This window comes from Tiliqua scincoides, chromosome 9, assembly GCF_035046505.1.
Source record: "Tiliqua scincoides isolate rTilSci1 chromosome 9, rTilSci1.hap2, whole genome shotgun sequence".
Lineage (NCBI taxonomy): Eukaryota > Metazoa > Chordata > Lepidosauria > Squamata > Scincidae > Tiliqua > Tiliqua scincoides.
In genome coordinates this window covers 23,699,745-23,715,827 of record NC_089829.1, presented here as the reverse complement: position 1 = coordinate 23,715,827, position 16,083 = coordinate 23,699,745, and the positions used below count along the sequence as shown (strand labels likewise).

The 16,083-nt window shown below is 48.5% G+C and overlaps 1 protein-coding gene across 2 annotated transcripts in view; it reads right to left on the bottom strand.

The window, feature by feature from the left end:
• The window catches only part of GALNS (galactosamine (N-acetyl)-6-sulfatase), a 52,930-nt gene that overhangs the window by 28,345 nt on the left and 8,502 nt on the right, over positions 1–16,083 (bottom strand). For both annotated transcript variants that reach the window (XM_066637011.1, XM_066637012.1), the window contains exons 5-9: positions 13,287–13,430; positions 11,915–11,981; positions 11,668–11,795; positions 10,670–10,809; positions 7,431–7,534 (exon numbers count right to left, since the gene is read on the bottom strand). In XM_066637011.1, the coding sequence (XP_066493108.1) occupies positions 7,431–7,534; positions 10,670–10,809; positions 11,668–11,795; positions 11,915–11,981; positions 13,287–13,430 (583 nt within the window). The remainder of the gene's footprint in view (positions 1–7,430; positions 7,535–10,669; positions 10,810–11,667; positions 11,796–11,914; positions 11,982–13,286; positions 13,431–16,083) is intronic.

The following is a 16,083-nucleotide window of genomic DNA, read 5'->3' as shown; positions in this document are numbered from 1 at the left end:
GGAACCAGAAAGAGGGGGATGGAGCAGCCAAGGGCAGAAGGAGTGAGCCAGGTATGAGAAGGGGCTGGCTGTGGGCTGGAGGCTGGCTGGGGAAGTGACTCCAGAGCCCTGGAAGGAAGAAGGCCCTGAGGTTGAGTAGGAGTAGGGTGCTGTTAACCCCTGAGTAGGAGTAGGGTGCTGTCAACCCCCTCCCTGCCCTTGCTCTGAGGCCCAGGGGATGAAGAGGGAAACAAGCCAGGTGGGCATATTCCAGGATGCCCTAAATAGACTGCTGAGCCTATACTGGCAGGTACCCCAGCGGTAGGCAGGAACCCTAAGACTCCCGTCCTCCTTTCCTGGGACCCCTGACCAGCAGCAGAAAAAAAGACACCCAATAAAAGCAGCAGAAGAACAACTAAGATCACCAAAGTTTAAAAGCAGAAGCAGAGGATTATATACACAATCCTATCAAAATTTAACATGACAGCAATGAAGTCATAACATTACCATGAAACGTAAGAACTAACAGAATCTGTTAGATGACGTCTTGGTGAATAAGCAAGTTTCCACCTGTCTCCTGAGTGACAAGAGTTGAGTGCCTTCCTCGCTTATGTTGTGGTCCTGGACACAGAGGACTTGGGGAAGGGGGAAGCCTAGGAGTATGAATCATGCACAGGGCAGGCACTGAAAAGGGCAGGCCTTGGCAGAGACTCCATCTGGAAGGAGTGCCAGGAACCAGTGCTGCTGGCATCTTCTTTGCCCAAGGATGTAGCCCTGCACTCCCCTGAAGACACCAAGGCTTCCTGGAAACCTCCACTCTTCAGGAAGGCACCCTATCACCTCCTAGGAGGGCAGCAGGAGGTGCTCCAGCCCAGCCAGAGGCAACATCTGAAAAACAGGGCACCAATTCTTTAAGGGGCAACAGCTTTCCTCAGAGAAGTGTGAAGAGAGAGACAACACCCTGGTTCATAAAAGCTCTGAATTGGTTGCAGACAACTCTTGGACCAACATCCTTAGCTGCTGCTTTGATCCACCCTCTGATGCCTGCTCCACTGGGGAGCTAGCCAAGGTCCTGATCTCCCTTCCTAGTACTTCTGCATGATTCCAGACAGGAACCGGATAGCTCATCAGGGAAGGGCATTCCACCCAGGAAAAGACATTGCCACCACCATCTCCCCAGCTGTCACTGAAATAATTCAACCTAGAAAAGGGTTCTGATGCAGATCTTAACCTGATGGTCAGGAGGTCATGGTCAGATCCAATGAAGCAAGGGATGAGCATAGGTCTGCTAGCAATGATTCTCCAAAGCAACTGGAGGTCCCTTCAGAAAATTGTAGGAAGCATCTGGGCTGGAACATTTTGAGATGCAGCTGCCAGACAAATACTGGCCCAGCAGCAGCGTTTCCCCAAACCCAATTCTTGAGGAATGAGGGATACTGTAAATTCTCCAAGCATGTTTTTTTAGGGGGGGGGGGGAAGGGGGATTGCTTAAGGTCACTTTTAACATGTGTGTAAGAGTCTTTAATCCTTGCAGTATGTAAAGATGGGCTGCCAGTGGGGAGCTGCCAGCTAGTTCTTATACCTGCACCTCATTATTAAGCGGGGACAGGAGCAGACAGCTCACTTTAAAGGGGCAATTACATCCCTGGTCTCGCACGCTGCTCTCTGTGCAGGAGAGAAAACTTCTTAAAGAAATTAGACGTCAACGTTACAGCCACTTGGATTTATCTGCAGCACCACATTGGAGAGGAGAACCAAGGGAAGGTTACTATTTATATACACTTTGAAGTATTTTCAGAGGGGGAAACAAAATTTTGCATTTTCTTGTGTCGACAGCACCCTTTCATTCTAGCTGCCATTCCTGCAACAAGACTTGGAGGGGGGGAAGGAAGGAGAGAAAAAGATTCCAGAAAGTAACAGCTCAGTGAAAAAATAAATAATGAAAAACAGAGGAGCACGATCAGATATTCCTCGTATCAGCAAGGAACAGCCGGTATTACGCACGTTAAGAAGAGGAGGGGTTTTTTTAAATAGTATTTTTATAAACTCTCGGCATACACAGAATGTCTTTAAGAAAATGAAATCCTTTTTGCTTTGGGCCACATTGCGAGAAGAAATAGCCAGCGCCGCCGTTATCAGCGCTTTCAAGCTCTAACTCTGAATCAAAGGCGACAATTAATAAAGTTGGCCCCGCCAGGAATGGAAAGGAGGAAAGCTAAATATTTGAAACTGGGTGAACAAATGTCAGGCTGTTTTTAAATAAAATCCTTTTACATTTATCACAGCAAGCAGACCTGATATCCCTGTCTAATTCAATTTCAATTTGTGCCCTGTGGGAGATAGTGAAGAAAAGGTTGCAGTGCTGTCTTTGGGTTGATATGTTCTTTTCTCCTTCAGGGAGCAGAACCAGGGAGGTGGGAAGGCAGGCGTGAGGGGGGGCAGGGGGGAAAGAGGAGAGGAAAGAGAAGGAGGGGGGCATGGAGCAAAGGGAGAATTCAGAGAGCAGCAGAATACAAATTCCTGTCAGCTGGATCCTTCTAGAAGGCAGATGCAACATGTGAAAATATTTGAAGTTTCTTTATCAGTTAATTCATCTGAAAAATCTAACTGGTAAATTTTCAGGGGGAGGGGTGTTTCAAGATCCAGAAATCTTGCTTGCTTGTGTTCAACAACCTGGAGATGTGTATAGACTGGATGCTGCAAAGCAGCAGGGGAGCAGCTCAGGTTCAGAAACTCCCACTTAAGGAAAGGCTAGGAACAAAATCAACAAGCTCTCCAATGGTTCTGAATTCCACTCCTGCTGCACTGCTTTCGTTGGACTACACAAACCCACTGAGCAGGCTTCCACACCTCTGCACCAGGTCCATAGAGACGGGAGTCATGGTGTGTGCCGCCTTGGTTTTCTGCAAACCTCAGCATTTATATGAGGAGAAAGCAAGTTGCTAGCCCTCACAGAAAGGACAGGGGCTACAGCTCAGGCGTAGAGCAAACATTTTGCATACAGATACCCCAAGTCCAATCTCAGCAGTATCACCAGGTAGGGCAGAGAACCCCTGCCTGAAGCCTTGGAAAGCAGCTGCCAGTCATTGCTGACCACATTGGGCCAGAGGGGCCAAGAATCTAACTTGATATAAGCAGCTTCCTATGCTTGAACAGATGTAGGCAACATCTGTGAAAAGTTTATCACATTTTCAAGGATGCAGTGTCACCGGTGCCCCTCTCACCCCTACACATCCACTCCTTTTTTGCTCATTACCACTCTAATCCTGCCAAACTATTTTAAAGCCACATAAATAAAAACACACCCTAACATTTGGAGTCTGCACATAGTGTGCAATTCAAACAACCTGTTATCATATGTTGAAATGCCTGCTCAGAAACAGGAAAGATAAAGGCCATCATCCAAAACAGAGAGGTGTGCTTAAGCCCACTGACCTTGGTAGGATCTCCTGTTGGATTGCTGCCAAAGGAAAATAAAGGCAAAAAAGAACAGTTTTACTTGAGTAAGGAAGGTTTTTGCCAGGTGCTAAAGGTTAAAGGCATTGTGCGACGGGGAGGGGGGAATGAAGAACCAGAGAGCTCAGACCCAAGTCCAGGCTGTCTATGAGTTACATCAGTTTCAACCAGGCAAGCGTTTCTCAACCAGTGATGCACATACCACCAGCAGTACTTGAGATGGTGTCTGGTGGTACTTGCAGGACCCCTAGACCCCCACTGCCTTGCAGCAAGACCAGCAATGCAACATGACAAGCAGCAGCAGGAGGCTCAGCTCAGCAGACAGAGCCCTAGCGTTTTTCACATGCTTGAAAAAGCCCTCCTGTCTGCCCTGAGCCTACCAGTGCTTGCTATTTTGCATCTGGCCCCCCAGTCCAGAAATAACTGGCAATGACATCATCGTCAGTTACTTCCAGTGGTACTTCCAATATAGGTGGACTATGCAAAGTGGGACAGTTGAGGACAAATGTAGAGAAATGCTCAACTCATCTCTAGCAGAAGAAAAAAAAAATAAAGCGATTCAGAGATGCAGCTACAGGTGTTCCACTAAAATTAGAAGAGGTTTCAAGAAAATAGGCAGCAGACCTTTAAAAAAACCCAAAGGGGGAGGGGAGAGAATGCAGAAGGCACAAAAGGAGTCATGCACCATCACCAACATTTTAGGAAGCAGTGTCAGGGCTTCTGCTAGGCAGCAACCCAGACTTCTAACCTGTAGTGGGGGGCTATGGAGCATCAAATATGGAGGTCTTGAATGTAAGCCAGCCAAGGGGGAAAGAGGCATCAATTTGTGTCATAAAGCAGAGTCCATGCCCCCCCCCCATCCTACAGGACACACAATGGGCCATGGAGTTGACCTCTAGGAGAGGGATCCCATCCCAGGGAGCTAGCTGCCAAGCAGTGGCCCCCAAGGGTGAAGAGGACAAGGCACCAGAATACAGTAGGAGAGGCTTAGAAGAACAGAGTTGCAGACTTTCACAGCCTCTGGAATTGCTCCATTTACTTTGTTAAGAGTACTGCTTTCATGCCCCATTCAGAGACAACCATCCTTTGCTTGGAAGGAGGCTACAATCCACTCACAGAACATGTGAGGGATGTGCAGAAGAGCCCAGGTTCAAACCCCACTATTTCAAGCTAACAATGAGACTCTATAAAAAGAAAAAATCAGGTGCTAAGGAAGATCCCTGCCCAAGATTCTGGAGAGCTGCTGCCAGCCAGAGGAGACAGTGCTGGGTGAAATTGACTTATGTACATAGACCAACTCTATAGAAGGCAGCTTTGTGTGTTAGGGAGCTCAGGGCAGGGCACCTGTTCTGCACGCCAGGGGGAGCCACTGCCAGCCAGTCAGAGGAGGCAACACTGGGCTAGATGCACCAATGTTTTCTGACACAGCTTTGCAGAATGGAAACCTGACATTGTGGTGTGCAGTGTTTGTTAACAATGACAACCAGAACACACTCCTCCACCCGACATGCTGGCTTTAAACTACAGTATCTGGCAATGTGCCTCCCTTTAAGTCAACATGTCACTTGTACAATGGCTTCTTCCCAATTTAATTAAAAACCCTGAAAGCAGATGTAAATGAGAAAAGCGGGTGTTTTCTTTGTCCAACTGCACAAAGGATTCATAAAGAGAGTCCGGTTTCTGAATAGTCCCTTCTCCCTGGAATGAAGACATCCACAAAGGAGAGAAAACACCCATTATTGACTCAGAAGCCTTGCCTCCCACAGACCTGATTGCAACTACTTTGAATGAATAGAGGGACAGGTTCCTGCTCACACCAGTGGTGCTGCCTGAGTAGAGCTACCTGCTGGGCATTGCAGAGCCAAGGATCACTCTTGTCTGTACGCAAGCAAGGAACCAATGGTGTCCTGGTACAGAGACCTCCTTCAGTGCAGTGGATACTGGATCGCAAAATGAGACAACACCAAGAGGAGGAGTGCCCAGGAGCGCTCTGAGAAGCTGACCTCAGCACTGACTGAGCCGCCCCCCTCCCCTCCTCCTTAATAGGAGGATAGGAGATGGGTACCCTAGTGAGGCAGTGCATCAGAAGATGCCACTCCCGTCGCACTGACGCTCTAGGGCGCCCATCTCATATCCTCTGGAGCAGGGGGGAGGGCACCCTAGAGAAGCAGCACAACAGGAGATGCGACTCCTGTCTAGGCACCCATCTCTAGGAAAATGCTTCTCTAGGGCACCCTTCCCCCTCCTCTGGAAGATACGAGATGGGCGCCCTAGAGCGTCAGCCTGACGGGAGTCACATCTCCTGCCGTGCTGATGCTCTAGGTTGCCCATCTCCTATCCTCCTATAAAGGAGGAGGGGACGGGGTGGCCCAGTTCAGCGCTGAGGTGCTGCCTGAGAGGTAGCTTCTCACTGCCTCCCAGGAGTGCTCCTGGGCGACCCTTGTCTGCCTCTGAGGGTGTCCCTCAGAGGCGGAGGGGAAAAGCCACGTGTTCCCTCTGATTTTGAAGGAGACGTGTGTCGCTTCCCAGGCCCCCATGGAGCCTTCCACACCCCTTGTAAGCGGCGTGGAGGTCTCTAATACAGCGGTCTGGGGCTGCTTCCAGCTGCCCCAAACCACAGAAGGCTCTGTGGAGGCCTCAGCTGCCTCCTCCATTTCCCCTTGTTTTCAAAGGGGGAACAGAGGAGGTAGCTGCGCAGAAGTAACTGCAGTGACGATCACGTCACCGCAACTACTTCTGGGTCAGGTGCGGGGGGGGGGCAGAGGGGGCAAAAACGGGGTGTGGGGGCAGAAAACGGGGGGGGGGGTTGCCCCGGACATGGAGACCCCCAGGAACGCCACTACCAGATGCCCCCTGTGATAGTGAAAGACAGATAGAGCTGAAAGACAAATTAGAGAACTGGTGGGCATGGCTTGGTTGAGAGTCATAAACATCCACTCTGTCCCCAGAAGCTGGGTGGGAGTTAACAATGTCACTTTATAAGGACAGTAGCAGAGCTTCACAAAGGGCTGCTTAGAAAAGAGAAGCTGCTGCAGCCAATGTAAAATAGGGTTGCTTTTTTCTGTTAAGACATTGTCTTCCTAAGATCTGCATCAACCTCCTTTTGGGAGACAAAAGGAAGGCCTTTTCAGTCTTTTGGGAAAACTGAAGGTGCTGGATAGGCTACATGAATCTTTCCCATTCCGCCGTGGCTTGCACCCTGCATCGATGAACAAGAGTAATGCATCTGAACCTCCAGTAAAAATCTCTTACAGGACAGCAAAAAGCTCTTTTGAACTGTAAGGGTGATGGTAGGCTGGCCAGGCTGCCCTGGGGAGGGGGGAAAAGGAATCGTCATCACTAAACCCGCAAGCACAGGCTGGTCACATGCTTGATTGGACTAGCTTCAGTGGATTCGCTCCAGATAACTGGAGATGAGCTGGGCAGTCTCTTGCTCCCAGCTCTGCCTCCAAGAGGCCTCTTGCTAGAGACAGGAGTTTGGGGCTCCATGTGCAGCAACTCAGAGCCCAAGCCTGATGAGGTGGGACCAGAAGTGGTCTCTGATCCAGGAGATATTAAAGGTCTTAGGCCACCTCACTGGAGCTAGGTGCTCTTCACGGTTCTGCAACACCCACCAGACTTGCTGGATGACACCCCCACTGCAGCCCCTTTATGCTTCACAGGTTCTGCCCAGGGTCTGGAAACAATAGTTTGTTGCTTTGGTGAGGGAGAGGGCAAATGATGGCTATGCTGGCTACCCAGGACAAGATGCTATGCTGGAGTAGACTTAAAAGGGCAGATGGAAAAGAGGACTCCTGATCACACTCATGGTTAGGAGATCTGCCAGCCATAACAATGCTGATCCATGAATATCAAAGACATTGATCAATCTGCGTTCGGGCATTTATCATACATTTGCCACAAGCACTCTCTAGTTAAAGTTAATGTTAAAGCTCTGAGTCAAAAACATCTTTCCCAGCAGACTTTAAAGCATTCAATTCATTCCAGACTCTCACCTGCCCAGCAGGTATGTGCCCTGGCCACCAGGCGATTGCTGGCTCTCTCATGCCACCTTCAAAGGTAGTTTGCTTGCCACACAGGAAGGGGCCATTGCTACCTCCTACAGAAAGAGAAAATAGTTACTATAACAAGATCTCAGGATAGAGTGGACAGGAAGTTGAATAAAGCCCAAAGTATGAAGAGCCCAGGCTCAAGGACACTGTCAACATGCAGCTTGCTCTTTTAAGACAATGCTAATTCCACCACAATTTATGAATGAAGCTGCCTTCTACTGAGTCAGACCCTTGGACAATCTAGCTCAGTATTGTTAGCCACTGATGGACAGTGCCTGTCCAGATCTTCAGGTGGAAGGGTCTTTCCAGTCTTCTCTGGAAAAATCTCTTGAGCCTATGGGAGCTTCTACATCTGGGTGTGCAAGAACCCATGTGGAAATCAGCATTTCCCATGGATGCAGTGCATGTTTGGATGCAAAACCCACATTGGTTTCCTTATCTGTGAGGCTCCCCCCCCCCCCAGAATAGATAATTATCCTTTTCAGTTCTTAATCTGTGAGTTTGGAGTCTTCCTTGTGGATTTGGAATGTATGGTTGGGAAACTTGCATGGTTGTCCAATACCTGTGAGGTTTGGTGGTCAGACAGCACCCTAGACTGTCTCCCAGGGGAGATCTGGCCAGAGCTCATCTCCCCTCATTTTCTCTGGTTTTTCAAGGCCCCTTGCTTGTGGCAAGCAGGAGAGGCAGGAAGTGAAAGGGGCCTTTGCATGATCTTTTGCTTCATTAATCAGGTTAGAATCATGAAGAGGAGGGAGGAGAGGGATGTTCCCATTCCTTCCCTTTGGGACAGCTAAGAGCAAGCAAGAACTCGGGCAGCAGAACCTCTCTCATCAGGGCTTCAATCCTATTCACACGCTCCTGGGAATTAGCTCCAATGGAACACAATGGAACTTACTTCTGAGTAGGCATGCACATGGTGTTGCTGTGGCCTCTCCCTGCCTGCTCAGCAGCTTCAATCCTCTTCTTGCTCGCTAAGACCAGTGCTGGTGTGAGGTGGGGAAGGTGCCCTGGGTGCTGCAGTCACCCCCTCCTTGTTCACTCAGCTGCAGCTGAGCAAGCAGGGAGCAGCAAGGAGGAAGCAACACCAGTACCCTATGCATTTCTTCCCCAAAGTAAGTCCCACTGTGCTCAATGGGGCTTAGACCCAGGAATGTGTGTCTAAGGTTGCAGCTCAAGCCGCATAACCAGTGGGCAGGCCGTGGGTGTAGTGACAGAGCGTGAACAAGACTGAGGTGGGAAAAAAGGATGCTGACATCAATCTGTCCTTCCAGAGCCTTGTGGAGTCAGTTTAATGTCTTTTTATGTTCTTGTTACATAAAACAAAATATTTTTGGAATTGACGTCTCTTTGTCTGCTTTTCTGAGCGTGGGTGTGAAGGGGTTTGGGGCAACTGCTTGGGTGACTGTCCTCATGTGCCTTCTTTGGAGCACAATCCTATGCCTGGCTGCTTGGAAGCAAGCCCTGAGGAGTGGCCGGGCCAGCCCTCCATGCAATGCTGGTTCAGTACACAACAAAAAGCACAAGGACAAGAAAGTTAACTGCCCTTAGGCAGGCAAAGCCTCAGGGGGAAACTCCCACCCCTATGGCTGGCAAGTGTTGCTGGGATACATGCAGAAACAGGAAGTCTGCTGAAGGATGACTGGGGTAGTGCAGGAGGAGCATGGCTTTTGCCAAGGATCTCCGGATTGCAGTATACATTGCAAATCCTATGTGGGCTGAAACTCACTGATGTATTTTCCCACAAAATACTTGCACATTTGGTCTGGGTCGACTAGCACTTGTTCACCCAGTCAATTTCATGGCTGTGCAGCAAGTGAGCAGAGGAAGATCCAAATTCAAATGCAACACTCCAACCAAGCTAGCTCTGGCTTTTACACTGGCTTCTTTGAAAGATCACTTTTAGAGACTGATCCTTGATGTCGGTGGCAGCATTCGGCCCTGTGATGCTGCTGGGAAGCCACTGAAATGTTGGCTTGGGCTTTAGACTCTGGGTTTGCATAGCTTTTAGTATGTGTGTGCTAAATGTAATACATCTTAGGTTTGGTCTTTTACACTGCAGTCCTATGCTCACTTACCAACACATCGGTCCTTTTGAACTGGATGGGGCTTATGTCTAAGTAGATGTGCACAGGACTGCACTACATGTCCACTGACCAAAATGCCCTACAAACCAGAACTAATTCGTCCTCTGCATTATTCCAGAGGACACACCAACATTATTCATATTTTATAGTAGGGAGAGGAAAAAATGACTGATGAGAGGCAAAAAGGGAGCTCATACAGTGAAAACAGTTCTTGATCTTTCTACAAGGTGGGCTGGTTGAACCAGGTCCAGGCTGATTTACTAACACATGTTAAACTCAATCCATTTAATGTGACTTGAATGGAGGAACAGCAGGCTGAGGAGTGGCAAAGCTTCCTCTCTCTCTGCAATGCTCCAAGGCAGCAGACAGTGTTGCAAAGGCCCTCAGTTTACAACATATCTGTGACTAGTTGGGACTTGCCCAAGAACATGAGAAGAGCCAGGGGCTTGTTTGGGACTAGACTTTTTGCAGTTCTTTCAGTTCCTCTGTACTCTGACAGTCACCACCATATTGCCTGGCTCCTTGGCCAGGGGTAGGGAGAAGGGTGACTGTGAACACGGGACAGGGGGCAAGTGATTGATTCACAGTGACGGCACCCAAGGAGGGGGAAATGGAAAAGCAAAAATCGGTGAAATGAAGGATTTACTGAAATTTGGATTTACTGAGATTAACAAAGAATAAGTCACAGATTGGAGGGTGATACCTATCAGGAACTGTGGAGGCTACTTGCAACTTGTTCAGCACAGGTGCTGAACCACCAGTGCATTTACCATCAAGAAGTATGAAGCCACCTCCATTCAGCTGAGACAAGCCCATGCAAGAGGAACATCCTGCAGTCCATTTAGGGCATTGCTTAGGGACAGTTTTGCATGCAGAAGAACTCAGGCATCTCCTGTCAAATAAGTAGGTAGCAAGCAATGGAAAGACACCTGCCTGATATCCTGGAGAGCTGCTGCCAATTCTATAATCAATACTGAGCATCTGATTTGGTATAAGACTCAACAGGCAGCTTCTTGGACTCAGGTCTGTTGAATCTGTGCTGTAAAGGTGCATGTACACTCCTCCAGCCCTGACAGATACTGCACCAGGAAAACTGACCTTGGTTAGGAGCTGAAATGAGGGCAGCACCATTGTCGGATGTGAAAAACACAAAGGTGTTCTCACTGATATTCAGCTTTTTAAGGTAACTCAGTATTTTCCCCACACTGTCGTCGATTTCTCGCACAGCATCACCGTACCTGAGGAACAAGAAAAACAAAGCACAGAGCGGTCAAGGTGCATGCGAGGTGGACACTTGTAGGCACTGTAACACAGGGCAGGATTTCATCAAGGTTAGAATGAATATTATTAAGTACATACTGTATGCTACTTTTCAACAATAAAAAAGTTCACAAAGCAGTTTACACAGCAAACAGAAATACATGTATGTGCAGCTTGTCCAACTTGGGGCTCTCAAAGCAGCTTACATTACAATGCACAATAAATACAAACCCATTCAAGACATCAACAGGTTCCAAGAAAACCAACAACACTGTATGTTTCTCTCCCACCACTCCTCCTAGGTGCTGAGGGCAGCATACATGGTTGTGAGTGCCACCCGCTGCCCCCATTTTATCCTCACCACCAACCCTGCTTAAGTCCTACCCCTGGAAAAAAAGTTGGGGGCTAAACAGTGCAAACAGATCCATAAAAGTACTCAAAGCAGCAATGAGTGTCCACATATGCAAAGAACATTATGCATCTGAATAGCAAAACATTTCCAGCTTACTGTATTTAGACCTGATTTTTGTCCTGACTTCCCATTGCACACTGACATGCTTTGGGCTCCATCCTTCATCCCACCCATTTACATTTCAAGGGTTGGTCACTCTCTTCTGCCACAAGATCATCTTTGCAGATGGGAAGAGACATGTGAATTCATGCATGGCCTAGGCCAGGCCCTTTCAAGTATTTGCTACCATCTCATACTCATCCCGCAAACATGCACATTTTTTAAATAGGGATCGATATTGTTTCAGGTCAACCACAACAGCTCTGCTTTCCTTCTGTCAAGAGGGAGGGAGCAACGGGATACTTCAGCTCCAAAAGTGACTCACAGCCCGCGCTGGCTGGTGCCCAAGAATTCCCTGGAGGCATACACAGGCGCATGAGTGGCATCAATCGCCCAGTACAGAAAGAATGGCTGTTGGCTGGCTTGCTGGGCGCTAATGAAGTCGAGGGCTTCCTGGAAACAAGAGGAGGACCAGCTTTAAATGTGGCTGTGCAGGCTTCACGCTTACAAACAGCGGCAGAAAAGATACACAGGGTTGTTCTAAAAACCTCGGTCAGAGTATATTCTAGTACCTGTAAGTAGATTTGAGTCAGGTTTGCTTCTCCTGTCTTATGGTCAATCTTGAAATCTTCATAATACCTGGAAATAAATAGAATCGGGGGGGGGGGGAGGTTCATATGTTTTTCAGTATGCAGCAATGAGTAAACAAGTGCCCTGTTGGACACACACAATGCACGCCCATCACGGATGCTGCCTCCAAACATCTTTGCTCAAAGACACATCAGCGAGGGCTGGTTTTTCCAATACAGGGCTATCTCCCAGTTACAGAGACCTTAGTTGTTTCCATCAAATTTATTTTCTCAATTTAGGCCCAAATCCTAACCCACTTTCCAGCACTGGCATAGCACAGCCAATGGGACATGTGCTGCATCCTGCAGTTGGGGGGCACTCACTGAGGCCTCCTCAAGGTCAGGGAATGTTTGTTTCCTTACCTAGGAGCTACATTGCCCTTATGTCGGTGCTGGAAAATGGGTTAGGATTGCGTTCTAAGTCAATCAATCAAGTTTGCATTTGACTAAAACAAGAGCTGCGGGGCAAAAAAACCCCGCATTAATGTACCATGCATGTGCCTCAAGAGGCGCCACATTAGAAAAGGCACCCCCTCTTAAAAACCAAACGGTAACTTCAATAATTAGGGGTGCCTTCCTTGTCCATTAAAACACTTTCAAGATTTTAATCCAACCAAATGAAGCTGGAATTAGCCTGCATGTAGATAAAGCAGACAACGCAAGAAAACATGATTTTTCCACAGCACATGCACAGATGGGGAAGCACTGCGGTTCATGCATTGCAAAAGAACACGCCTCAGCTTCCCACACAGGGATCAACCAGAGGCAGCTTCCTAAAAGATCTTTATCTTCACATGAAGGCATCTCTTCCTTCTGTATGGGGAAAAATAAATAAGGAAGGCCTTCATATCCATCTTCGCAAGAGTAAAACTGGCTGGTGGATTTCAGCCAAATGTTACAGCAGGAGGAGACTCCACTGGGGGCCCGGCGTTTGCTAACTTCCGAGCAATTAACTTTGCATCCTCATTGCTGTTAATGGAGTCCTCATGCATAATTCAGCCCCCCCCCCCCGGTAGCTCCTCAGCATGTGCCACAAGCCCCTCTGTGTGTATTCCACTTGGCGTTTGCATCAGTTCAGCTTGGGTGCCTGGAATGCCTCCCTGAGTGTTGCCATGTGGCGGAGGGACTGGAAAATGACATCTCATGGCAGTCCCTGATCCAGAAGCTTCAGGGCCTCTCCCAGGAAGGAAAGGTGAATCAAGCATGTCATGCACCATTGGAAGACAAAGAGGAGAGATGGAACCTGAAGCCCAATGTTGCAGTGGAGCAAAAGTGGGAGGGCGTTTGCAATCAGGTGACACAGTAAGGCACATACCTGCCAATCATCTCCCAATCTTGATAAACAGGGATGTTTGGAACAGCCTTGTTGTCATAAGGTCCAAAATGACAGTTAGGGGAGCCAAACCACTGGTCAAATCCATGCCTCAAGGGATGGAATTGGGACTTGTGGCCAAGATGCCTGGAAAGACAAAGGGGAGAAAAAATTCAGGATGGGCCAGAGCAGCTCGATTCCCTCCTTACGTTCTATACAGGGACACTGCAAGGAGGCAGCTGATAGAGGTAACAGCTCATGACAACCAAGTATTAGACACACAAGACCTGCAGTTGACAACATGCTGCAGTGTTCACACCCTCTGCCCCTTGGGCCTCCCACGCCCACCATCACCCACTCCTTCATTGCTTGCCCACTTCTCCTGAGCCATTGGCACCATATAACCTCCCGTTGTTCAAAAACATGTGATCGTGCCTTGAGGGAGGAGTCCTATCTCACTGGCAGAATCCCCACATGGCATGCAGAAGGTCTCAGGGTCCAGCCCTGGCAGCATCTCCAGTGAAAGCAGCCTCTCCAGTGAAAGCAGCCTCAGGTGGACCAGTTCTGAAAACAAGCCTGCTCAAGATTCTGGACAGCTGCCGCCTATCAGAAGAGACAACACTGGGCTGACTCAGTAGAAGATGACTTTCGACACTGACAAGTGATGTCCCTGGTGCCAGGGAGGGTGCCGATTTCCACTGGTTTGGACTGTTGTGCCCTGCACACCTCCAGGTCCCACTCCATATGGAGCAGAAGCACAGTGATGCAAAACAAGGATGGAGGAGTCAATCTGCTTAGTCTGCTTAGTCTGCAGAGTTCACACATCATGGAATCCAGCTTTCCTGGTGAAGAATTTTGATTGGCTCAGCACAGAAGAATGCACAGAGCCATGTGATTTACATGGCATATGCTACATTGGGGCCAAAGCAAGGGGGGGTAGGGGAGCCAACAAGAGGGTAGTTTTGGGACTCATGGGCTGCTCCCCATTCTCTCTCTGAGGCACACCTTTGCAGAGTGGCAGAGGCATCTGGCCCTGGAAACAGGCGGACACCGCAGACTCCAGCTTCATCCAATCCAGGGCTTCCTGTGCTCACCAGAGATGCTGTGAGCCGCACACTCAGACTTAATTAGCTTTTTTGCCATGGCTCTGAGGTTGTTCAAGACTCACTGCTTCCCAGATAACTCCCTGGAACCAATCTGTCTCTGTGCTGTTTATTTCCTTTCCCCAGGTGTATGAATTTGCATTTATTAGCACTCAGCTGCATCCCACTGCCTGCAGCTTACTGAGCTGGGTTTTCCCCCCTTCCTCCTTGCTGGTCTGCTGTTTGGATTTGCAACAATAAATAATTCACGGTTCTGGGTTCCTAGGCTTCCTTTCCCGGGTCTGCATTTCTGGTGGCAAACAATTTGATCATCAGTGAAGGTTCACTAGCTTCTTTGCAGAACCTCTTAAAGACACAAATTCTTTTCCTAGCTTATGCATGCAAGCCCTTAATTAGCATTTTTATTCCACCCTTCCTTCTACAGAGAGTAGCACATATGATTCTTACCCCACCCCACCCCACCCCACTCTATCCTATGGGGTAGGTTAAGCTGAGACGGAAGCAACTGGTTCAAGGTCACCCAACTGAACCATGGCTGCGTGGGAAGCTGAACTTGGATCGCCATCACTCTGACCACTAAACCACACTGACCCACTGCTTAGTTAATCAAGCCTACAAGCTCCACCCTCAATTTTTCCCAATTTCAGTCAAATTGTGCCCCCACTCGACCCTTTCTAAAAACAGTACAGAGGAGCATCCTACATGATTGGGGGAGGGGAGGACTCTTCCTGGCTCCCTTGCAAAACAAGCACTGCAGAAGTTCTTGATTCTGCAAAGACAAACTCACTTGGGCATGTGCTCCATTTATCAGCTACCTTGAACCAGGCAAGCGTCTTTGCATAATGCACTCAATCACAAGAGAGATGCCACAATTAATTTGGTCAAATGACTGGTAACTGAATGATGCACAAATAAGCAGCATACACTACACAAACATTTAATGCAAAGTCACATCATATTGTGAGCCAATGGTTCCTTAAGCCTTGAGTTGCCCCACTAATGGATCAGAGGCACTTTCAAGGGGCCTCTGCAGCAGTGGGGCAACATGACAGGACAGCCTCTCTGTCTGTCTGTCTGTGTGTGTGTGTGTGAGAGAGAGAGGTTGTCTGTCTGCCTGTGTGCGTGAGAGAGATATTCAGAGGTACAGCTTGTAAACAGTGACCCCTGAAATATGGAAAATTTTATCGAATGGATCTCCTTGGGGAAAAATTGCGAATCGCTGCTCTGACCACCGTCAATTCCCCATCAGCTATAAATCCTGAAGTCAACAGTCAGGGAAATGACAGGCGAGGCCCAGACATCCCCGACTCTCCTTGTCTTCTCTTTTTCTTCCAAAGTGGCTCAGAAATCACCCTCCCCTCTGCAGCTGCTGCAAACCTTTTCTTTACGTGATTTATATAAGAGAACTGTTTTCAGTGGCCTTGCTATTTCCTTTGTTAACACCTGCGCTAGCACCACAGAGAGGCCTATCATCAATTTCAATGATCCAACTCTTAGCTCTTTTAAAAGAGCTCCCAGGATACAGCACAGGCAGATTGCAGGTCAATATTTGTTCATGAGTTCCCCATTTACCCTCTGCCCGCCTAGATTATGCTCCAGCTTGCCAGAGGAGCTCCAGCATCAGCCTTTTTTGCCTGCCGTTGAGAAGGGAACAGGGCTCTGAAGACGCCCAAAGAGTCCAGCTACTATGGCAGAAT